The 24,841-nt window shown below is 39.5% G+C and overlaps 1 protein-coding gene across 1 annotated transcript in view; it reads left to right on the forward strand.

Moving 5' to 3' along the window:
* The first annotated feature begins 5,686 nt into the window (after window positions 1–5,686).
* Window positions 5,687–24,841, forward strand: part of LOC103965564 — a 36,317-nt gene continuing 17,162 nt past the window's right edge. The window contains exons 1-2 of the mRNA XM_048570121.1: window positions 5,687–5,888; window positions 6,048–6,107. Of these exons, the coding sequence (XP_048426078.1) occupies window positions 5,687–5,888; window positions 6,048–6,107 (262 nt within the window). The remainder of the gene's footprint in view (window positions 5,889–6,047; window positions 6,108–24,841) is intronic.

Raw genomic sequence — 24,841 nt, forward strand, 5'->3', positions numbered from 1 at the left:
GCAATCTTGTCTTTCTTGAGCAAAAGTCCACGCGTTGCCTCTAGAATTTTTAGGATTATTTTAGGCTCCATAAATGCCCTCACACCTACTAAGCTGCATGCAGGAAAGGATAGTAGGTGTAAAAATCCCAAGCTGCTTGGGCTTGCAGAGTTACTTCCCAATTTGAACTTGATCTCCTTTCTTGATTTAGAGATAGACTTCTTCTAGGAAAAGGAAACCAATTGCCCCCAATACCTACTTAATTCTGCCTTAAGTAAGGGATTAAATAAATTTGGAGAGCAATCATCATTCCAACAAGGAAGATAAGCTAGAGGAAAATTTCTTCCCCCTCTCCCTTAGCGTTTTCTTTCTCTTATCCTTGCAAATAGTCATCTCTCGTTGTTGTTATTCTTCTTTGTGCCGCACCAAGGTAAGAAAATTTGAATCTTTTTCTTTTTGAATTTTTTTGGGAGTTTTGGGACTACTTGGTGGCACGGCATAGGTCGGCTCGGCTTGGCCGAGGTACTAGCAGTGCAGTAAGGCCGACTTGGGTTGGACCTTCAAGGTTGCTAGGCAGGGGCCTATGCAAATGGGTGGCGAGGGAGAGAGAGACCAGTACGGGTTGAATGCTAGGCTGAAAGGCATTGGGTCATTTGCGATGCGTTTGAGCGTGAAGAAGAAGGGGAGATGAGGCATATGCATCCCCTTAGACTAGGTTGAGCTGCTTGCAAGAGAGAGAGAGAGAGAGAGAGATCGGGTCCTATGCTGTGAGGCCTGGCTTGTAACTAGGGCCTAGGCCGAGAGAAGTGGTGAGGGTCGTGGGACCTGGTGCAAGGGCGTTAAGCTCGTGGTCTTTTATGTTTTTTTTTAATTTTATTTTTATTCTTTTCTCGCGAGCTGACTTCTAAATATTTTTCCTCGTACTTTTTGCAGAGATTTTGAGATGGCTTCCTCCATTCGCAAGAGTGACGAATATCCTCCACCCTTGTTTCGTTAAGGTGGTTCTTCTAGCAAGGTAGGCCATTTCAAGGTTGCGCATGCGTATGTCAAGATCAATTCTGATGAGCTATTTCGGGATTTTCTTGAGGCGTACAAGCATGCAATTTTGTCAGGGGTTTGCGTGAAGTGGGTGAAAGATGACAGCGGCCATGAATTATGCAGCGAGGGCGCCACTACTAGGAAAAGGGCCATCAAATTCCATCCGTATTACTTTGTGTTGGGATTTACTTTTCCCAAGCTGCGTCTTTTCCAGGAGGTGATCTGCTTCATGAAATGCGCGCCTGCTCAGTGCTCCCCAAATACAGTTCCTACGATGGTGGGATTCTTAAACTTGAACAAGTCATTTTATCTTGGCTTGACCATAAATGAGTTATGGTACTTCTTTGAGATTGGCCACAAGGAAGGTGTGGGGCAGCTGAGGTCTCATCATAGGCTACTCAATGCTTCTTGCAAAAGTGATCATGAGTGGGCGAGAGACACCTTGGAAGTGAACGGGGAGTAGGAGTCTAACTTTTCTTTTGAGTTGCGTGTCCCAATTACCTTTATCAGTGGTAAGTGAATTACTTCATTCTTGCCCTGCTTGAATTTTTGTTGAGCTGCTCCATGACTTTAATTTATTGATCGTCTTTCTCACTTTGTGTAGATTTGAAGTTTGGCTTAACTCCAAGGACTTCGGCAGATATGAAGAAAGTGCACATTTCCTTGGGCATTCTTGCTGAGTACCGTGAGTAGCGCTGACTGCTCAGCTCTCTTTGTCGGGAGAAAAGTGGCTTACCTTCGAAGAAAGAGATAAAATGGATAAAGGACGAGGCGTTGGCTTGTTTAATCACTACTGTAAAGCCTACTACTAATGAGGGTGGAAAGAAGAGATCTTCCTCACCTGCTTGTGAGCATTCGACAGAGAAGAAGCCAATGACTTTTTCTGTTGCTCATGGAGCTCGTCTACTGCAAAAAGTTAGTCATTGATCTAACTTCCCCTTAGGGGGTGAAGAAGACCTTTGAGCTTGAACTTATAAAACTTGTTGCTCCGAAGGTGACCACATCCATTGCTAAGAGACTTGCCCAGTAGAAGGGCTCGGTGGCCATCTGCAATGTCCAGGTTTGTATCAAATCATTCATCGAAAGCTAAGTCCGGTTTAGTGTCTGAGAGGCTCGCTGCTATGAAGAATGAAAATTTGGATTCTACTACTAAGGTGGTGTCTGGGCCTATTCCTCCTTCTGCAGTGACTGACTCATCTATTGAGAAGGGGAAATCTGCTCGCATGGGCAGTTGTGAAAGATCCACCGAGTTTGGGCTGGTAAGTTTCACAAAATTTGCCTGCTGCTGAAGGCTAACCTACATGAGGACGTCAGTGCATGTGCCAAGTTTGTTGATAGTGCTAGGAAAGTTATTGTCCGCTCAGACTTTTTTGTGAAGAATCCTGCCTTTTGGAGAAGGTCCTCCCTGATTGCTACAATGCATAATACTTTAATCCTGATAGCTGAGTCTATGCGCGTTAATCAGGATGCTGTCGAGTATGCTAAGAAGGCTAAAGTGGCATTGTTGGCTCAGCTTCGCTCGGATACTGAAATGATTGAGAAGCTTGAATCTGAAATCTTTGAAGGGGTCTAATGTCTTTGCTCCCACTTCTGTGCAACTGGAGATCGCTCATCAAAAGGTCGTCAACTTGAAGACTAGGCTTTGTGTGGCTTAAGCGATGTTGGAAGCTGCAGAGAAGGAAGTCGGTTGTGTTTCTCCAATGGTCGAGGACCTTGAGCGTGTCAATTTGGAGCTACGATTTGCTTGTTTTGCCAAGGACGAGGAGCTTATATTCATGCATACTAAAGTGTTTTGTGTCAAGGAGGTTGCCAATAAGCTTAAGTCCAAGGAAGTGGATCTGCAAGGTGCGCTGTCTTCTAGCAAGAACCTGAGAAAGGAACTAGATGAGCTGCATAGTGCTCATACTGTGCAGTTGAAGAATAAGAAAACTAGTCACGAAATGGCGCTTGCTTCTTGTTAGGCCGATTTCTACAAGCTTGGCTATGTAGACCATCTTCAGAGCATGCCGTCAGATTATGAGTTTTCCGAGAAGGACTTCGAGATTTCTCAATTTTTCCTGTTGATCCGCTTGATTTCCTGTTTGAGGTTACCTTTGGGTAGAGCAGTTGAGAGTCAGGCAGTCAAGGCAGGGGCGGCTGAGGATGAGCTGATGGAAGCTTTGGCTGCTAGAAGTGGTGCGACTGTTGAAGGCATGGTAGTCGAAGAACCAGTGGTTGCGCAGGTTGCCAAAGAGTAGTCTTTTTGCTTAGACTTAGGAATTTTCTTCTTTTCCTTTTTGTTCTTCTTTATTTGAAATTTGTTGGCCTTTGAGCCGGTTTACCAATTTGCTAAAAATTTAATAAATAGCTTTCCTTGTTTTGCTTCATCTTTCTGTTTCGCCATGTTTTTTGCAAAACTTTACCCTAGGACAATTGGCTGGGTGAGCTGCCTCAGTGAAGCAATCGATCCCACATTGTCACTTAGGTTTTAGCTTTGTCTTTGAGGCTTCTAGAGCTTTACCTGTAAGAGGAAAAATGCAAGATTTTTAACTTATAGAGTCGTCGGCTGGACTCATGCTTCTCAAAAAGAGGAGGTCGGCGTAACTACTATAGTCGTGACACTCAACTTTAGTGGCTTTTTGAGCTTTGGTTCTCCCAGGGCATGTTGCAAGATTTTTAACTTATAGAGCCGTTGGCTGGACTTATGCTTCTCATAGAAAGCAGATGAGGTTTGTATAGCTGTTACAGTTGTGACACTCGACTTAGTGGCTTCTTGATCTTTGGCCATCCCAGGGCATGTTGCCAAATTTTAACTTATAAAGTCGTTGGCCGGACTCATGCTTCTCGTAGGAAGCAGATGAGGTATGTGTAGCTGCTATAGTCGTGACACTTGACTTTAGTGGCTTCTTGAGCCTTGGCCTTTTTGGGGCACGTTGCAAGATTTTTAACTTATAAAGCTGTCGGCTAGATTCATGCTTCTCGTAGGAAGCAGAGAATGCCCGCATAGCTATTATAGTCATGACACTCAACTTTAGTGGCTTTTTGAGCCTTGGCCCTCCCGAGGCACGTTGCGAGATTTTTAACTTATAGAGCCATTGGCCGGACTCATGCTTCTCATAGAAAACAGATGAGGTCTGCATAGCTGCTATAGTCATGACACTCGACTTTGTCCCAGCAAAACATAAACCATAAACCGTTGGTCGGAAGCACTACTTTTAAGTAAGCAGACCGGTCCGTGTAGTCATAGCAAGTGTAAGTATCGGCTTACAGATTGCCTTAGGTTGTTAGCCATTGGGTCGTCGGCCGGACGTTTTACTTACAGAAGCAGAAGACTCGCGTGACCACTACAGGCATCGTCCTTGGCTCTTGGAAGCGTTTTAGGCGTGAGTTGTAGGCAGAATCACGCCTTAGAGACCACATCCTTCCGAGTTGAAACTTGATTCCGCAGGTTACTTAACTAGTATTGCAACACTTTAAAACCAAGCTACGTTCATGAAGACTTACACGTCGAAAACAAACCATCTTGTCACGCGAACTCTACCATGGGCAGGTGTACTGCACTTAGTGTCTCTTCCAGTTAAAGACCCGGGATCCCACAAAATTGAGTTCTTTAGTCGGCTAAGTCTATTTTAGGGGAATGACTATCTTGGCTAATTCTAGGAGTCGTCCGGCTTAGATAGTCGTTGCATTCAAGGGAAACTGAGCAATCGTACCACCCATCCATGTTTGGATATTTCGGATTAATTTACCCTCTCCTTATTAGAGAGCACATGTCATGTCTGCAGGGTAGAGGGCGTCTTCTGCTTGTCACATGGGTGGTTAAGGAATTAGTTTACCCTCTCGAGCCAAAGAGCTTACCCAGATGGGTGTCGAGGAATTAGTTTACCCTCTCGCGCTAGAGAGCTAACCCAAATGATTGTCGAGGAACTAGTTTACCTTCTTGCGCTGGAGAGCTAACGCAGATATGTGTCAGAAAATTAGTTTACCCTTTCGTGCTGGAAAGCTAACCCAGATTGGCGTTTGGGAATTAGTTTACCCTCTCACCCTTGAGAGCTTACCCAGATGGGTGTCGGGGGATTGGTTTACCCTCTCGCACTGGAGAGTATGGGTCTTCACGGTGAGGAGCCACGAGACAAGGTTGGCATGGTTGAGAGCCGCTGTGCATGATAAGCGCAGTTGGGGGCTGCAGAGCTGAGGTTGGCTAGGGCCGTGTCACATAAGGCAGGAGGCAGTGTTCAACTACCAATATTGTGTGCAGTGGGAGGCGGTGCTCAGCTGTTGGCGCTGAGCTGCTCCATGTATGGAACCGTCTAGGTAATGAGGACTAAGCATGCTTTGATCATTGGTACTTGGAGGAACTTTCTTGCAAGTTGGGCTGATGCTTCATTCTAGTGCTTATCTGCCCCAGCATGGCTTTGGGCTAAGTTGTCGCATTCGTTGGAATGTCCGCTAATGTTTGCGCCTTTAATGTCGTGCATATGGATTATGCAAAATAACACGTCATGACTATGATTGCGTATGTCTGAAGGTATGTCTTAAGCTTCCGGGTTGCAATAACTAACGCCAAAATCAAAGTTTTGATTTTCAAGTATCTGGCTTCCTGCATCTATAAGAACTTTTGAAATGTGAAATATAGGTGGTCGGGCCCCTAGCTCTTCTCGTATGAGGGTAGAGCTTATTGTTGCTTAAGATGCCGTCATATAGACGCATAGATCCTCCGCTGCTTCCAACTTGGATAGTAGGGGAGGTGATGTCAGGTACTTCTTTAAGTCTTGTAAAGCTTTCTCGCACTTCGTCGTTCCATTTGTCTCGCTGTGTCCTGATTGCCTTGAAAAAGCTTGCATTGGTCAGTAGGCCGCGTGAGGAGTTAGTTGAGTGCAGCTGCTCATCAGGTCAGATCTTGGATCTTCTTTAGAGTGGTGGAGGACTTCATATCCAAGATCGTTCAGATCTTCTTTGGATGTGCGTTTTGTGAGGTATAATCGATGTTTAGGATCAATGAAGATGTGCTCGACATCGTTTTTGGGTTTTCATCCTTATTCATTTGCCAGGCATTATCGACCTTGATGCCATCTTCTTGACCCGTCTGCTGTGGTTTCTATTTGGTGGAGGTAGAATCATCTTTCTACACTTCAGCTGTTATTGCTGGGGTGAAAAACTTCTTCTTCGATTCCTTGAGAACTTGGTGTACGTCTTGGGTATTGTGTCATCTCTGTTTAGGGAACGGTCCCTGGGCTTATTTTTTTGCTCGTTCCCGCATGACTACTTAGCCTCATCCCACAGTGCTGGCAGTTGGGCTGCATAGCTTATTTGCGACTTTTAGGCTGAAAGATGATAGATTTTAGACTTGGGCTCTACTTGGAACTTGGAGAAGAGGTCCTAATCTTTAGTTTGAGTCATTTTGGGCTTGTTTTCGAGCCCTGAAGGTCCATAAACGTGACTATCTTTTTGATGGGCAGATTTCCTAGTCAGAATAGGAATGTAATTTCAAGTTATCCTTTTGTTATTTTATTTCCTAGTTTTTAGAGAACCTTTTCTATGAGGGTTTTAATTTGGAGTAGTATAAATAAGGCTTTTTAGCCATTAGGGTTTTTTACGCAAGAAAGAGGGGAGGAGGAGAACGCGCGCACGCTTTAGAAAGTTTTTCAAGTTTATTTTTTAGGTGTTTTCTATCCTTATTCTCAATAATATTTTGTTTTATGATTGTTCGTAGCTAGTTTCTTTTGTTAGGGCAAAGCCATGAGCCTTAGCATGAATATGTGATTTTATTAATTTGCTTATGAATGGATGTATGTTATGCATGCTTACTTTGAATTATTAATCATCGAGATTAAACTATCTAATTGTCTTAGTGATTCGAACCATTAGGATTTTCAGACAAGTAATTTGATGCAATTTCTGTTGGAACATCACCCTGAAATTGAGGAGGGCTTCTTGTGATTAGTAATTGTAAGTTTACTTAAGGCGAGCATCACGCTCTTAAGGGTTGCATGGTTTTTCAAAGGTTTTCACAAACCTTAATGAGTCTTATATGTTTATATTTGATCTGAACATCACAGACAAGTGTCATGTTAGATATATGTTTTTGCTTGAACGTCACAAGAAAAATATGTATTAGGAAAACCTGACCTTCAAAGCATGTATGTAGAAGTTCATAAGTAAGTGGTAAAATTGCATAGGATTGCTAAGGGGATGACAGAATCCTAGGCTTTTACAAACGTTTTCCTTTGTTTTCTTTACTTTGCCAATTTCTTTAACCTTTTTAATTAAATTCGTTTTTACAAAATCAAATTTTCCAAACTTTGTTCTAAATAATTAGCTAAAGATTAGTTTAAATACAAATTATTCATTCAATCCATGTGGAAAACGACCTTACTTGAGCTGCTATACTACGATAACCTTGTATTCTTGCAAGTATTTTATGTACTTTTATCCCTACTTTTACAGGTGGTAAAAATCCTATCAAGAAATTGACGTCGTCGACGAGGATTGTTTTAAATAATTTGTGTTTATCATATTCTTAGTTAATTATTTTTGTACATAACTTTTATTAACTTTTTTATTTTATTTTTATTTTGGCAGCAATGAGACACGGCTGAATGGCAGCTGTGAGGAAATAAGAAAGGCACGGCTGGAGCTCCATCAACACGTGTGGTCCGTGTGAAGAGGCTCAGCATGTTGTTCCAGCAGGTCTCTTATGGTTCACCATATACTAGGCTTTGAAAGTCATGGGTTTTATGAATTGTTTTTGAATGCATGCCTACTTTAAAGTGTTATTAGTTTGCATATGTATTCAAATGTTCTTACATGTTCTTAGCTAGGACAAAATTTTTCCTTCAAGTGGTATCAGAGCCTAGGCCTAGTTTATGGTGGATCCTTTTGGGTTTTGTGATTTTTCATATTTTGTGATTTAAGTGTTGTAAATGTTACAAGCTTTGTTCTTGCTTTGAATATAAATTTTACTTGAAAATTTAGCATCTCAAATGTTGTAGATGTATTTCATTAAAGCATGAATAATGGAACTAAAAGTTGGTGCCAAGTGTTTTGGGAATTTCGGCCAAATCCAAAGGGTGATTTTTTGGGTTCATGTTAGGCTTGTTAAAATGGTTTTAAAGTGCTTTTTGGAACCCCTAAGTACCCTAGGATATTAACCCTCTTTTGAGTTGTGAAAATTTGAGTTTTTGATGAAAGAAAACATCCATGGAGCTATTATGAGTTTTCATGTATGTTCTTCATATTTCTTGAAGTTCTTATCAAGAACAAAAAGTTTTGAAGTTTTGATTCAAAAGTTTTATGTTTTACATAAAGTTTTGATTATTAGTTGATGGGTGATGATTATGTCAAAGATATATTTTTGAATATTAGTTAATGGATGATGTTTGTTGGTAAGAAATGATTAAATGGTTTTAATTATATCAAAGGTATATTTTCTTTTCAAACCATCCCCACTATCTTTAATCTCACCCACCAAAATCCACTTACAAAATTTTATTGTATCAAAAACTCAATATATCTATGAATGGCCGGCCACCCCTCTAGTGGGGTGCTTTTGTGCAATTAAATAAAGTTTTGATACTTTTGTGTATTTGTATTATGGCCCAAAAGTTTGTGTTTTTGCAAAATGGCCCAAATAGAATGAGAACAAAAATTGTTTTGTCTCTTTAATGAGAATTGGATTTTCATTATATTTAGTTCCATTTAAATCAATTCTATGGATCCAAAAACCAATTGTTTAAAGTTGCTGATGCGAGATTTATACGCACACAATTTAAACCCTCTTTTTGACAATTGTAGTATGGATGTAAGTAGGGATCGTTCTGGACCGGGGATTAGGAGGGATTGTTAACCACTTGGATTTGACTTCAAAAACGTAAAAACAATATAAAACACTAAACTAGACTCAAAGATTGTGAAACTAAACGTTAAAACACTAAGACAAAACAAAAGACTCAAAATGCTTTCAAAACACAAACTAAAATGATTTCTAACTAAATTGAACAATAAAGTAAAGGGGGATTGAGTTTTGGACGGAATTAAACTAAATGAACAAATTGCAATTAAAACATAATGTAAATATGAAATTGATGAAATGGAATGAATGGATGCTAGCCAAGGGGTTCATCTCCACACATGTTACACTTGCATAATAAAAAGATTTCTAATTGCATTTCAATAAACCATGAATTCTCAACGCTCCGGGTTAATTAGGTCCGCTTAAATTAACCGTCAAGTTTTCCTTAAGTTAATGAATTGGATGATTGCATACGACAACCCAAAGCATTCCTCACTAGTTCCCTACATGAATTGCATAATAGAGATACAAGCAAGAATCATTAAGCAACATGAAAACTATAAGTGTTGACGAGGCATTCGTTACTATGATTGCATGAAACTTATGCCAAGAATTTGTTTAACGCGATTGTTTATAAGCAACCTCCACTACTTGTGAATATAAGTTCATAACTATTACGTGAAACTCACTTATATTCTAGCGTCAAATTCATGCATGAAAATTAAGCATTCATTCTTAATAAACATACATAAATAGGATATCAATCAAATAGTTAAACAAATTGAATTCACAACTTATGAAACGTAATTAAAAGTACTCAAATCATATTGCAAGCATAAACATATATTTCGAATCACCCCCTAGCTAAGGGGGGTTTAGTTCCTCATACGTACAAAACAAAGAGAATTGAAATTAAACATTGAAATCAAAGAAACGCCTAAACATTCCAACAACTCAAAACTTGAATTGTATGAACGTTTAGGCACTCTTCTCTTCCTCGTTGTTGTAGCACAAGGTTTAGGGATAGGTTGGTTGGGGGGATGGAAGTGTTGGGGAATTATGGAAATGGATGAGGATTGGTGGAAATGGAAGATGGTTTTTGGATTCTAAGGGGAAGTGTTTATTTGTGGTGTGAGAATGGAGAGATGGAATTGAATGAAATGGAAGTGTGGGATGAATTGAATGATGCTAATGAATGAAGTGTGTGTGGTTTATATAGGGAGAGAATGGATGGGAGAGCATGTGAATGATAGCTAGGAGAATGATTAAAGGGGTGTGAATGGTTGGAAATGCATGTGGGTGAATTGGTGGTGCAATGATGAAAGAATAAGTGCATGTGTGTGTTTTGTGTTGGAATGAATGTGGATGCATGATGAAGAGTTAATAAATAATGCATGTAGGGTTAGGAAATAAAATCATAACTTAAAGGGGGGATGATTAAAGGGTGTGTGAATGCATGTGTTGAATTGGTGGTTCAATGATGAAAGAATAAGTGCATGTGTGTGTGAATGGTGGTAGCTAGGGTGAATTATGATAAATGCATGTGGAATAAAGATGGAGAATGTGGTGAAATGATGAAGTAGGAAGGTGGAAATGCATGTGAGATGTTCTTTGGAGAAAGGTGGATGAATGTGCATGTGAATTAAGTTGTGAAAGCATGTGGAATGTTTTAAATGGTTGAAATGTGTAGATGATTATGAGTATGATAAGTGATAAGTGTATGGTTATGATAAGTGATAAATGAATGATATGTGGTGATAAATGAATGATATGATAAATGAATGATATGTTAAGTAATAAATGAATGATATGTGGTGAGTGATAAGTGAATGGTTTGATAATTGATAAATGAATGATATGCTAAGTGATAAATGAATGATATGTTAAGTGATAAATGAATGATATGTTAAGTGATGATAAGTAATGATAGGTGGTTATGATAGTTTGGTCTTTAATTTCGTCCATTCCTTTTGCTCCAAATATAAGCTATCCAATCCAAGTCCGATTTTGCTCCAAAATGCTCCAAAAGGCATCCTTTTGCATACCTTGCCCTTAGAACCTGAAAACACACAAAAGAAGCATAAAGGACTAAAATAACTAGAGAAACATAACGTAAATGCACGAGAACAAGCCTTTTAAGTCGCATGAATATGCTCCTATCAAATACCCCCACACTTATCTTTTGCTAGTCCTCGAGCAAAACAGAAAGAAAAACAAAACAAAACGAAACGAAACAAAACAAGTAAAACACAACCTAAACCTTCCAACAACTGTCTTAGGGATTTCCAATGCACATGACATGTTAAAAATCATCATTCCCACAGATTTTAGTCATCTTCACACTTAAGTACATTCTTAATCATAGTCACCACATACTAGTTCACAATTAAGCATTTAAAACCATGTTTTGAATGTAGTAACATGCTTTAGAGAATTTGCTCAATTCCTTACAAGATATGCACTCAATTTTCACTCAAATTTTCTAACTACACACCCTACACTAAGTATATGTGAGAAGATTGATGTAAATATGAAAACGAACACTCACATATATGTATCACAAGGAACGCAATTTCTGGAGTTAATAAGCATGTTTAGATATGATCTCATGAATGGAATGCTACTACTTAGACGCGAGAACCAGTGACACCATATGCTCATACCAAGTTCAAACTCCACAATTGAAATGCACAACACATCAAGATAGAAGTCAAGGGTTGTAACGGGGCTTGGGTATTGGCTAACAATGAAAGGTGAAGGATAAACAAACATTCTTAAAGCAATAGTGAGCAAAGTATTGAATCAGGCACTTAGAATTCCCTTAAGAACGCAGAAGTCAACTTTGAACACCCAAAGGAAAGTCACACAAAACTTAGGGCCATATTCACTTTTTGGACCCTTTCTTCAATCACTCATTCTTTCATTTTTTTCAAGCTCTTTTTTTTTTTTTTTTTTCTTTCTTTCTTTCTTTTCTTTTCTGTTTTTCTTTTCTTTACTGTCTCAAAACATACTTAAGAACAAGCATTCCTTCCCCCACACTCATTTTCTTGCATAATGTAAAAAGGAATTCATTTAAGTCATGCTCACTATCTTTTAAGAACAAGGGTGTGGATTGTCCTAAACTAGGCTAGGTGAGGAAAATGTGGGTAAACAAAGAATACAGGCTAAACAAAACTCAACGGGGTTAAAACTTACAACAAATACGAAATATGGGAAGTAAGGCTATTTGGCTATGGTGGTGGTCACTACGCAACTTCTTCTTGAATATGTGTTATGCAAATCAATAACATGCTTTGAATGAAATGGGCATGAGTTCTAGCATTTGGAACTATATGATGAAACGCCTTCTAAGTAGTAACCAAGCAAAGAATAATGAGATCATGCAACGACTTTAGAAAACAAGAAATCACAGATTATACTCTCTAAAGAACGTTATAGGCTCAAGTCTTTCAGGGTTGTAGCGTTTGTTTGAGTTCCTTCCTTCAAGCATGTCACAAAAACGAATTTTTCTTTTATGATTGCATGTGAAGTCATACATTATAACCATAACCAAGCATATACCAAGAGTAAATCAACTTTTTCTCTATGTTTATAACTCTTTTTAACAGTCATGCACTTACAAACCAAATCCTTATCATTGTGTTGGAAGGTATCCTAAGACATAAACACACACACAAAAACAACTTTAAAACAACTCTTTTTGGGTTTTTCAAAACAATTTTTCAAATTTTTATGGGATTTTCGAATTTTTAAGTCAAAACACACTAAAACAGTTTAAAACAGTGAGAAACAACATGTGAAGTGATAGGTGATAAAATCCAACGAATTTGCATCAAATATACTTAGTTACCCTCCCACACTTAAATCAAACATTGTCCTCAATGTTTTAAGCTTAAAAGCACACCAAACGAACGTAAACACATAAACAGCAACTAAACATACTAAACATAGCAGAATGTATCTAACAAAGAGAAGAGTTTAGAGACGCAAATCTGGTTATAGAGTGTAAATTCCATCTTCTCCTTGGTAATTGCATTGAGGCTTGGATCTTTGTGATTCCACAGGCTTACTCTTGAACTGCGCTGCTCCATCGTTGATTTTCCTTTGTGCTACTCTTGAACTGGGCAGCAGGCTTCTTTTGGTCTCCCCCGAAGGTCTGAGCTTCATTCTCTTATCTGTTTCTTTGTTCAATCTCTCCAATTCGTATTGAAGAGGGTTAGAGGATAGCTCAGCAAAGCTAGGTAAGCAACCAGGGAATAGAGTCTAGATAGACTCCAAGTGCCGGCTGATTGCTTCTTTCACTTTGCCATGCAAGTAATAACAAAGACAAAGGAAAAGACAGGGAAAGAGCATGATATGAGATACCTTTGCTTTTGACCTTGATGATATGAGATACCTTTGCTTTTGAAGAAGCGGTGAATGAATCAGCACATGTATTTGTTGTGCTGCTTCCTCCTGGGTCATCTGTACTCCAGGCATCTGGTATCATCTTTGGAGAAAGAATTGAGTGTTTCGAAAGGCTTTGCTGGGAGTGCGCCCTCAGAGGTGAGGAAGAGTCGGGCATTTTCTTCAGGTTTGCCTTGCCATAAAAGATGAAAGTCGACAAATATAGGGATTTCCCAATAGCAAGTGGTGGTACTGTTCTTTTACCCTTGTCGACAAACGTTTTGATCCCGCAAATCCAGCTTTTTGAAATAGTGACGACTCTTCGATCTTTGAAGACGCCTCTGAAGGAAAATTTGTGAAAAACATGTTCATTTAAGCAACATCAATAGCATGCAATTAACAATTAAAGGCGGAATCATGCTTGTATGCACTTAAAACAAAACATTTACCCATGAAATTCAAAGCCTAGTAGATAGGTGAATCAAGACTCAACTCAAAACAAAGTGAGTTGAGAAATCAATACCTTTGTAGATTCCTCTTTGCATAAGCAAAGGCTAATCACCCAAAGAGAGGGCCTTCATTCCTTGCATCTTGGATCCATGGATTTGGATGGATGAAAAGGTTTCTCCAAGTTCCCAAAATTGAGAACCTCTAAGTCTCCACACCAAGGTATATTGAAGAAGAAATGAGTGACCTAGAGGAAGTAAGATTGCTAGATTTTCCCCTCTAGATTGGCCAAAATTTTAGAGAGAAATGAGAGCTTGTGTTCTCATCCTTTCCCCCAAAAATAACCCTTAGTAAATTTTAGGCTATAAAGTCCTTTATATAGTCCCTTCAAATAAGTGACCTAATGGACCAAAAGCCCTATTCTTTTACACATGGCTAGCCTATAGGTTTATTGGGCTTTCAAGCCCTTTGTTTTATTCAAGTTGTCATACAACTTGAGTTAATGGGCTTGACATTCAAATCCCATTGGGCCTTGCGGCCCAAAACTAACCCGAGGTCTTTAACGAACTTATTCGTTTGATTAATTAACATATTAATTAATCCTAGCCTTAGATAAATAATTAAACCATTTAATTATTCTTACTCATCTCCGTTGAATCTTCAAACTCTACCTTACACGGTGTACGATCCATTAGGTTCCTTTTAGCGAGGCAGTGGGCGATTCAAACTCTTTCAAATCGATTGTGAATTGAAACTTACTTTCAATTCTCCCGTTAGTGATAATACACTTTTAGGGCTTCCACAAACCATGAGTGACACCTAGCAGCATATCATGGTTACCCAAGCTAATCAGAAGAGGTGGAGAACCTATTCAGTTTAGGATTACAAATGCAATACGGTCTTTCTCTAATACAATACTCTTGACCACATTGTTTGGTTTGATAGTTTATTCATGTCTACTATCTAATGTGAATCTTGTACTTATATGATTACCTTGAATGTGATCTGGAACGCATTCCAACATCTCATTCATACTCTGGCCAGAGATTCTAAATCATATCATAGAGTATTCTCCCTCAAACAGTTTGAAGGTTAGAGATCCCTTGTTGCGCATTCACTTGCCTCCATGGCTAAGTGGCTTAACCCCAACGATGCCATGGACACCCTGATAGAGTGACGTTGACATAATCAAAGATTAAGGACCTAACCACAAGACAACTGTGATGCCTCAGGTCAAAAGACTAATTTGCATTATCCCAACCATGAGTTCTCATGTGACATGAATATGAGAACTCTTCGTTGATCGTGTTCAGTGAACTCATTCTCTATTGAGCACCTACGTACTTGTCTTGATGTCACACACACCAATGACTCGAGACTAGTCACTCTCCCTGAGAGAAGACATAGCACGTACTGATCTTAACGGACTGTCAATGCCCAATTGACAATCCTATGATCAGGAACGTTTAGGATGTGTCAACGAAAGAATGGTCTCATGAATCTAACTTCTTTAGATCGCATTCTTCCAATCACATATTCCTTGGACTTATCGTTTAAGCATATAACATTTATATTAGACGGCTCAAACAATAATCTTTGCCCTTTACATTTAAACTACATTAGTTTGAAATGAACTACATTAGTTTGAAATGTCCGTAAAGTATCATCATATGATTGGTTTTAGGGCACATTTCCAACAGCCTCTTCGATTTCTGAGCAGGCGCTTTCTGAAAAGCAGAGAAAGCGTCGCCGAACTTTGCGCTTGTCGGCTAAAGACGTGTAGTTGTGATGGTGGCCTCCACGTGTCGAACGCGTTTTCTGAAAAAGCCGAGGGAGCGTCGCCGAACTTTACGCCTCAAATTCCAGCTTTTTGAATCGGTGGACGCGTTGCCTTGGCTTTTTATAGAGCTATCGATCACTGCCAACTTACACACTCTGAAGATTTCCCATTCTTGATACTCGTCTCCGGCCCTTTTGAAAATTTACTCCGTCCACCCCTTCTCTTTGAACACTTTTGAAAAATGGCAAACCTATCGAACCTTAGCTTAGAATTGAGTCTCCGCAGTGATACGAGCGTGCCGCGTCAAGGTAACGTATGGCGCCCTTCTTTCTTATCTTCTAACGGTCCTCTTACAGGTGAAGACTCCGTGATGCAGGACGCCACAACAGCTACGATAGTAGCTCGGAACCTTCTCACTCCCAGAGATAGTCAGCTGCTTTCAGGACGGTCCGATGAGTTGGCCGTTCAAGAGTCCTTGGCTCTCAGCGTTCAGTGCGCAGGCTCTGTGTCCAACATGGGCCAACGCCTCCTTGCTCGCTCCCGTCATGTTGAATCTTTGATGGCGAAGGTGGAGAACCTGAAACAAGAGATCAAACAACTTAAGTACGAGAATAGAACTTTGCATGTGCTTGCCAATAACTATTCGTCGGGCATGAAGAGGAAGCTTGATGAGATGCAAGAATCTCAAGGTCGGATGCAAAGTGACCGTCAACGGCTTGCGTCTTTCTTCCAGGGGCACCTTTTTCCTGGGTCATCCAGCGTTCCGCCAAGTATTGGGGCCTGGAATGCTCTATATCCGATGCCTCCCGCTCCTATGCCTCTCGCTCCGATGCCTCTTGCTCCGATGCCTCTTGCTCCGATGCCTCTTGCTCCGATGCCTCCTACTTCGATGCCTCCTGCTTCGATGACTTCCGCTTCTAGAGTTTTGCCTCGTGGTGGGTCTTCACGCAAACAAAAACAAAAACAACCTTTGTGAAGCTCCATTTGTTAGATACATTTGTAATTTCTCGAAAATTAATGAAAAAGCTTTGTTTTATTCACTGTATTGGGTTGCCTCCCAAGTAGCGCTTTCTTTAACGTCTTGCAGCCGGACGAAGAACACAATCATGCCTTAATGGAACCCACGGCATGGAGTTGATCATTGAATGGATGATGATACTTGAAATGTTCCGGCAATGGTTGAATTTCAAGAGTGGGTGCCCTAATCATTGACATCAACAAAATATTAGTCAAAAACGACTTTGGATTTTGAGTTGGTGGCTTACCTACATGCTCCAATAAGAACTTAAGTACATCCTCCACGAAATGCTTCTCAAAACATTCAAGAATTGGATCTTTGTATGGAGTGGAATAGAGATCTGTCCTAAGATCCATGTAAACTCTTTCACCAAATTGGATTTGAGTAGGTGCCTGCAATGAAGAATGTAACACACGATTAATTGAAGTGGGAATTGGAATTTGAGTTGGTGGCTTACCTATGGGCTGCAATATTGGCTCTAAAGTCGCAGCACATTCAACAAATGCACAAGGGATGTTTTCATTCAGATTGGACATTCTGAAGGTTGTGGCTGTGTGATCCACTCCAATTTCCTCCTTGATGAATTCAAGATGCTCCTCAACCACTTTTTCCTCGTGAATTGTTGGAAAGGTGTCCAAGATGTCTTTCTTCCCCTCATCTTTCATGGATTGCATGAACCTGCCAGGGAAGGGTGCATTTGGGGGAACAAAGTTAGAAATAATTAAATTTGGAACAACCTTACTTGAATGGGGTGGTGTAGGAATATTGGGAGGTTGCGGCAAGGGTTGTTCTTCCCTTGCCGTGCCTTGTGCATCCTCCTCCTCTTCGAGCAGTAGCAATTCATCCATGGGCTCATCTTCAACCATTTGTTCTTGAATTTGTTCCATGCATTCTGCATTCTGCCTAAATTGACTGTTCCACTCAGCCAACTTTTTTACTTGATAGAAATCCTCAATTGGTCGCCAAAATGCGTCTTGTTGAAATGGTTGAGCTTCCCTGCCCTGCTCCACAGAATTCAGTTGTTGAATAACTTCCTTATAATAATTTGATATACCTGAATTTGGATGTGAAGATTGAGGGGAAGGCTGTGGTGGTGCATATGAATCCTCATATGGTTGCCAATATGTTTCTTGGTGAGTCTCCTTAGCTTGATTTTGTGAACCCTGCACCAAAGAGTTTAATTCATTAAGAATTTGATTATAATCTATTGACGAATTTGAGTTTGGTTGGGCATATTGAATATGAGGTGGCTCCCAATATCTTTCTTGTTGAACATTTTGAGGTTCCCACCACATAGAAGTTGAATGATCACTCCAATCCGAATTGTAAGTATTGGAAAACACGTTATTCCTTGATTGAAGATCAACTATATCAACGTTTTGCATTTGGGACCTTTCCATGAGCTGTGACAAAAGATAAGCATTATCAAGTGCCATGTTGTGCTTCTAAAATCAACAAAATAAAACTAAAAATATATACACACAAACGAAAATAAAACAACCCAAGAGATTAGCAAAGTTGCTAATCCCCGGCAACGGCGCCAAAATTTGATGCGAGATTTATACGCACACAATTTAAACCCTCTTTTTGACAATTGTAGTATGGATGTAAGTAGGGATCGTTCTGGACCGGGGATTAGGAGGGATTGTTAACCACTTGGATTTGACTTCAAAAACGTAAAAACAATATAAAACACTAAACTAGACTCAAAGATTGTGAAACTAAACGTTAAAACACTAAGACAAAACAAAAGACTCAAAATGCTTTCAAAACACAAACTAAAATGATTTCTAACTAAATTGAACAATAAAGTAAAGGGGGATTGAGTTTTGGACGGAATTAAACTAAATGAACAAATTGCAATTAAAACATAATGTAAATATGAAATTGATGAAATGGAATGAATGGATGCTAGCCAAGGGGTTCATCTCCACACATGTTACACTTGCATAATAAAAAGATTTCTAATTGCATTTCAATAAACCATGAATTCTCAACGCTCCGGGTTAATTAGGTCCGCTTAAATTAACCGTCAAGTTTTCCTTAAGTTAATGAATTGGATGATTGCATACGACAACCCAAAGCATTCCTCACTAGTTCCCTACATGAATTGCATAATAGAGATACAAGCAAGAATCATTAAGCAACATGAAAACTATAAGTGTTGACGAGGCATTCGTTACTATGATTGCATGAAACTTATGCCAAGAATTTGTTTAACGCGATTGTTTATAAGCAACCTCCACTACTTGTGAATATAAGTTCATAACTATTACGTGAAACTCACTTATATTCTAGCGTCAAATTCATGCATGAAAATTAAGCATTCATTCTTAATAAACATACATAAATAGGATATCAATCAAATAGTTAAACAAATTGAATTCACAACTTATGAAATGTAATTAAAAGTACTCAAATCATATTGCAAGCATAAACATATATTTCGAATCACCCCCTAGCTAAGGGGGGTTTAGTTCCTCATACGTACAAAACAAAGAGAATTGAAATTAAACATTGAAATCAAAGAAACGCCTAAACATTCCAACAACTCAAAACTTGAATTGTATGAACGTTTAGGCACTCTTCTCTTCCTCGTTGTTGTAGCACAAGGTTTAGGGATAGGTTGGTTGGGGGGATGGAAGTGTTGGGGAATTATGGAAATGGATGAGGATTGGTGGAAATGGAAGATGGTTTTTGGATTCTAAGGGGAAGTGTTTATTTGTGGTGTGAGAATGGAGAGATGGAATTGAATGAAATGGAAGTGTGGGATGAATTGAATGATGCTAATGAATGAAGTGTGTGTGGTTTATATAGGGAGAGAATGGATGGGAGAGCATGTGAATGATAGCTAGGAGAATGATTAAAGGGGTGTGAATGGTTGGAAATGCATGTGGGTGAATTGGTGGTGCAATGATGAAAGAATAAGTGCATGTGTGTGTTTTGTGTTGGAATGAATGTGGATGCATGATGAAGAGTTAATAAATAATGCATGTAGGGTTAGGAAATAAAATCATAACTTAAAGGGGGGATGATTAAAGGGTGTGTGAATGCATGTGTTGAATTGGTGGTTCAATGATGAAAGAATAAGTGCATGTGTGTGTGAATGGTGGTAGCTAGGGTGAATTATGATAAATGCATGTGGAATAAAGATGGAGAATGTGGTGAAATGATGAAGTAGGAAGGTGGAAATGCATGTGAGATGTTCTTTGGAGAAAGGTGGATGAATGTGCATGTGAATTAAGTTGTGAAAGCATGTGGAATGTTTTAAATGGTTGAAATGTGTAGATGATTATGAGTATGATAAGTGATAAGTGTATGGTTATGATAAGTGATAAATGAATGATATGTGGTGATAAATGAATGATATGATAAATGAATGATATGTTAAGTAATAAATGAATGATATGTGGTGAGTGATAAGTGAATGGTTTGATAATTGATAAATGAATGATATGCTAAGTGATAAATGAATGATATGTTAAGTGATAAATGAATGATATGTTAAGTGATGATAAGTAATGATAGGTGGTTATGATAGTTTGGTCTTTAATTTCGTCCATTCCTTTTGCTCCAAATATAAGCTATCCAATCCAAGTCCGATTTTGCTCCAAAATGCTCCAAAAGGCATCCTTTTGCATACCTTGCCCTTAGAACCTGAAAACACACAAAAGAAGCATAAAGGACTAAAATAACTAGAGAAACATAACGTAAATGCACGAGAACAAGCCTTTTAAGTCGCATGAATATGCTCCTATCAGTTGCTTTCTTAGTTAATTTAGTTAATTAAGAAAAGGGTGATTATGAACCAAAGGCCTCGATAATTGAGCTATGTGATTGGCCGATTTACATTATGAATGCTTGGGTTTTAAGTAATGTAGATATGAATGTAATTTGATTAGTTCAAGTTGTTGTAAAGGGCATAAGCCCATTATTTGTGTTGTAAAAGGGCATAAGCCCTTCTTATTATTTCATGTATTCCTCTTTGATTAAATGTATGCAAATTGGAATAGTTGGGTCCAACGCCCAATAGGAAATAACGGTTTAATTGGATTAAACGCGTAACTAAAATCAACAACTATCTACCTTAAACCCAAGGTCCAACACAAGGCTCGTGTTGGATCAAATCAAACGGTTCATAATCATCCTAAAACCTAATATGACTATATAGTCCATATGAGGATGCAATGCGTTCGTTAGTAGTTCCATATAGTCTCGCTTGTTTCAACGAAACAGTGGGAGTATTATATGCTACTAAATCATATTAACTTGGACCAATAGTTATGATAGGGCCATGTTCTTTTAATATGATTAAAATGTTTTGATGTAGCCCAAAACTACTCCCTCAAACGAATATTAAGTTGATAAACGAGAGATGTTTTGAACATTTCTTCGTAGGCCTTCCACCGTGGTGGGCTCCAATCGTTTGTGACTTGTACACCGGCTTCACCCTATCATGGGGGAGTACAAAGTGCATGCTTACACTCAGGAGGAGTCCATAAACATATGATGAGGTAAGTGTAGGCAACGAGGATGGCCGATATCATATCATTGTGAGGCTATTCTTGAACCCCTTCATGAACTAAAGCATGGTGGGAATAACTTAACTAAGTGCAATGGTGCCGATATCGTATCATCGTGAGGCCACATTCTCTAGAGGCCAAACTAGATGGGTAATTACAAACGTTATAAATGAGTAATGCGTTATTCTCTCATCATTATTTTTGCTAACCGATATCGTATCATCGTGAGGTGGGCTTGGTAATGGTGAGTCTCCCATACCCCGCTAAGAGTTCAATATAACTCTCGAATTCCATTGAGGGATGTGGAGTTTGCCAAAAATAGTGGGTGATACTATTTGATTCAAGACCCAATCAAGTAGATTAATCAACAATCTAATACGATTTCTGTTATGTTATGTAGTTAACAACATGCCTAAAATACTACCCACCATTATACTTGACAAAATGGCCCAAGACTTTTTCCTTGCATATCTCTCGGATGATTTCACTAAGTTTATTGTAAACTATAAAGTGAATAGATTCGATCATACTTTTAACGAGATGATTGACATGTGCTGTAAATTTGAAAAAGGTTTCAAAAAGGACAGTGGGAGTGAGAATGCAAAAACAAGGAAAAGGTTTCTTAAGAAGAAGGCAAAGAAATCCAAAGGAACCTGCTTTCATTGTGGAAGGGATGAACGTTGGAAGAAGAAATACAGGGTGCGCATTGCGAGCCTTATGACACGAACTTTTGAAGAGACTATTTCGGTCATAGAAAGTGCTTTTACAGTGAGCTCCAATTCCTGGATATTTGATTCAGGCGCTAGTCAACATATCTGTAATACGATGCAGGGACTAGTAGGGAGCAAGACACTGTGCAATGGGGAGATAGTTGTGTGAGTTGGGAACGGCGCCAAAATCTCTGCAAAAGCAATAGGCACCTACATGCTTAACCTACCCTCTGGGGAAGTCCTGGAACTTAAAAATTGTTTATATTTTCCTTCATGTATAAAGAATTTGATTTCTATCTCTAAGCTTTTACGAGATGGGCACTCAGTATTGTTTGACAAAATGAGTTGCACTTTATACTTGAACGGTCGTATTATCTCTCATGGTAATATGATAGAGGGACTTTTTCACCTAGAGACGAATAGTGGGATGCACTGTATTGAAAGCGGGAATACCTCAAAACCCAAAAGGGCTAGAGAAGAAGTTAACCAAGAAAAGATGTGGCATCTTAAACTTGGACATGTGAACCTTGAAAAGATTCGCAAGATGTCGAAAGACGGATATGTCCGCCCATTAGGTAATGACCAGATGGGTACTTGTGAATGCTGTTTGAAAGGGAAGATGACCAAATCTCCATTCACTGGGAAAGGAGAGCGTGCCACTGAAATTCTAGGGTTAATCCACACTGACGTATGTGGACCTATGTCTACTACGTCGAGAGGAGGCTTCTCCTACTATATCACATTCACCGACAATCACTCTCGGTTTGGCTATGTGTATCTTATGAAGTACAAGTCAGAATCCTTTGAAAGGTTCAAAGAATTCAAGAATGAAGTTGAGAAGCAAACTGGGAAACAGATAAAGATCCTAAGATCAGATCGAGGGGGTGAATATCTGAGTAATGAGTTCCTAGATTATCTCAAAGAGTGTGGAATAAAATCACAGTGGACTCCACCGGGAACTCCACAACTTAATGGAGTTTCTGAAAGGAGAAATCGAACCTTGATGAACATGGTTCGTTCTATGATGAGTTCCGCTGATCTACCAGTAACATTCTGGGGATACGCTCTATATACAGCAGCTTACTTGCTTAATAGAGTACCTTCCAAATCAGTTTCACAAACGCCCTATGAGATATGGCATGGAAGAAAGCCAAGTCTTAATCACATTAAGATTTGGGGTTGTGAAGCATATGTCAAAAAGCTTGAAGCTACTAAGCTTGAAGCGAGATCAGTAAGGTGCTATTTTGTGGGATATCCTAGAGAAACTATGGGATATGAGTTCTACCATCCTGACGACCAGAAAGTCTTTGTCGCCAGAACTGCTATGTTTCTTGAGGAACAATTTGTTCTCAAAGGAACTATAAGTAAAATGATGGAAATTAATGAGATTAATGATGAACCACAAACAAGCACTCGACATGTTGACAACCCTGTTCCTGAACCCCTAGCTCCACGTAGATCTGAACGGGTCAATAAGCCACCTAGGAGGTATGGCTTAGACAATGACTTTGCGGAATTGCACCTTCTAGGTGACAATGACACAAAGGAGGACCCTAGAGACTACAATGAAGCAATGTTCGACATTGATTCAAAGAGATGGCATGAGGCCATGAAATCCGAGATGGATTCCATGTATCAAAATCAAGTCTGGATTCTTGTAGACCCTCCAGAAGGTATAGTACCTGTTGGAAATAAATGGGTATTCAAGAGGAAGATAGGCGTTGATGGGAACGTGGAGACTTATAAGGCTAGACTAGTAGCCAAGGGTTACAGGCAACGAGAAGGGATTGACTATGAAGAAACTTTCTCTCCTGTAGCCATGATTAAGTCCATTCGGATTTTGCTTGCTATAGCTGCGTACCATGATTATGAAATCTGGCAAATGGACGTGAAGACAGCCTTTCTGAACGGCTACCTAGAGGAAGAGCTTTATATGGCTCAACCCGAAGGTTTTGTGTCCAAGTCTGAAAAGACTAAGGTATGCAAGCTTCAGAGGTCCATTTATGGACTTAAGCAAGCCTCCAGGAGCTGGAACATTCGTTTTGATACTGAAATCAAATCGTTTGGTTTTACTCAAAACGAAGACGACAATTGTGTTTATCAAAAAGTCGTTGGGGAAGCAGTTGTATTCCTAGTGTTATATGTAGATGACATATTACTATTCGGAAATGACACTGCAGTACTTTCTTCTGTAAAAGTGTGGTTGTCCAAAACCTTCCACATGAAAGATTTAGGAGATGCATCTTATGTACTTGGGATAAAGCTCTATCGTGATAGATCCAGAAAATTAATTGGATTATCCCAATCTATGTACATTGATAAGGTGCTAAGTAGGTTCCAGATGGAACAATCTAAGAAAGGTCTTCTTCCTGTGAGACATGGAATTCACCTTTCTAAGTCCATGGGACCTAAAACTCCTGAAGAGATACGGCAAATGAATATTATTCCTTATGCTTCCGCCATAGGAAGTCTCATGTATGCCATGATATGCACAAGGCCTGATATCGCATATGCTGTGAGCATTACTAGTCGATATCAATCTAACCCAGGATCAGAACACTGGGCAGCTGTCAAGACGGTCCTTAAGTACTTAAGAAGAACTAAGGACATGTTCCTCATTTATGGAGGAGCATCAGAGTTGCGAGTGGAAGGTTATACAGACGCAGATTTCCAATCTGACGTCGATGATAGAAGTTCCAACTCCGGATATGTATTCACTCTGAATGGTGGGGCTGTCAGCTGGAAAAGCAAGAAACAAAGTGTAATTGCTGATTCCACGACAGAGGCTGAATATGTCGCTGCAGCTGAAGCCGGCAAAGAAGCGTTCTGGATGCAGAAGTTCATCACTGAACTTGGAGTGGTTCCAACCATTACGTCACCAGTAACTTTGTACTGTGATAATAATGGGGCGATAGCTCAAGCCAAGGAACCCAGGGCACATCAAAAGAACAAGCATTTTGATAGGCGCTTCAATATCATTAGAAGATATGCTGCCGAGGGGAAAGTCAACATCCTCAAAGTTGCTTCAGCCAATAACGTAGCAGATCCACTAACGAAGCCAATGTCTCAAATCCAACTTGACCGCCATATGGAAAAGATGGGTATTAGATACATGGGAGGATGGCTTTGAGTGCAAGTGGGAGATTGTTGGAAGTATGCCCACAAAGCCACTCATTTGATGTAATAGCT

The sequence above is a fragment of a genome, unplaced genomic scaffold, assembly GCF_019419815.1.
Source record: "Pyrus x bretschneideri cultivar Hongxiangsu unplaced genomic scaffold, Pyrus_bretschneideri_v1 Contig102, whole genome shotgun sequence".
NCBI lineage: Eukaryota > Viridiplantae > Streptophyta > Magnoliopsida > Rosales > Rosaceae > Pyrus > Pyrus x bretschneideri.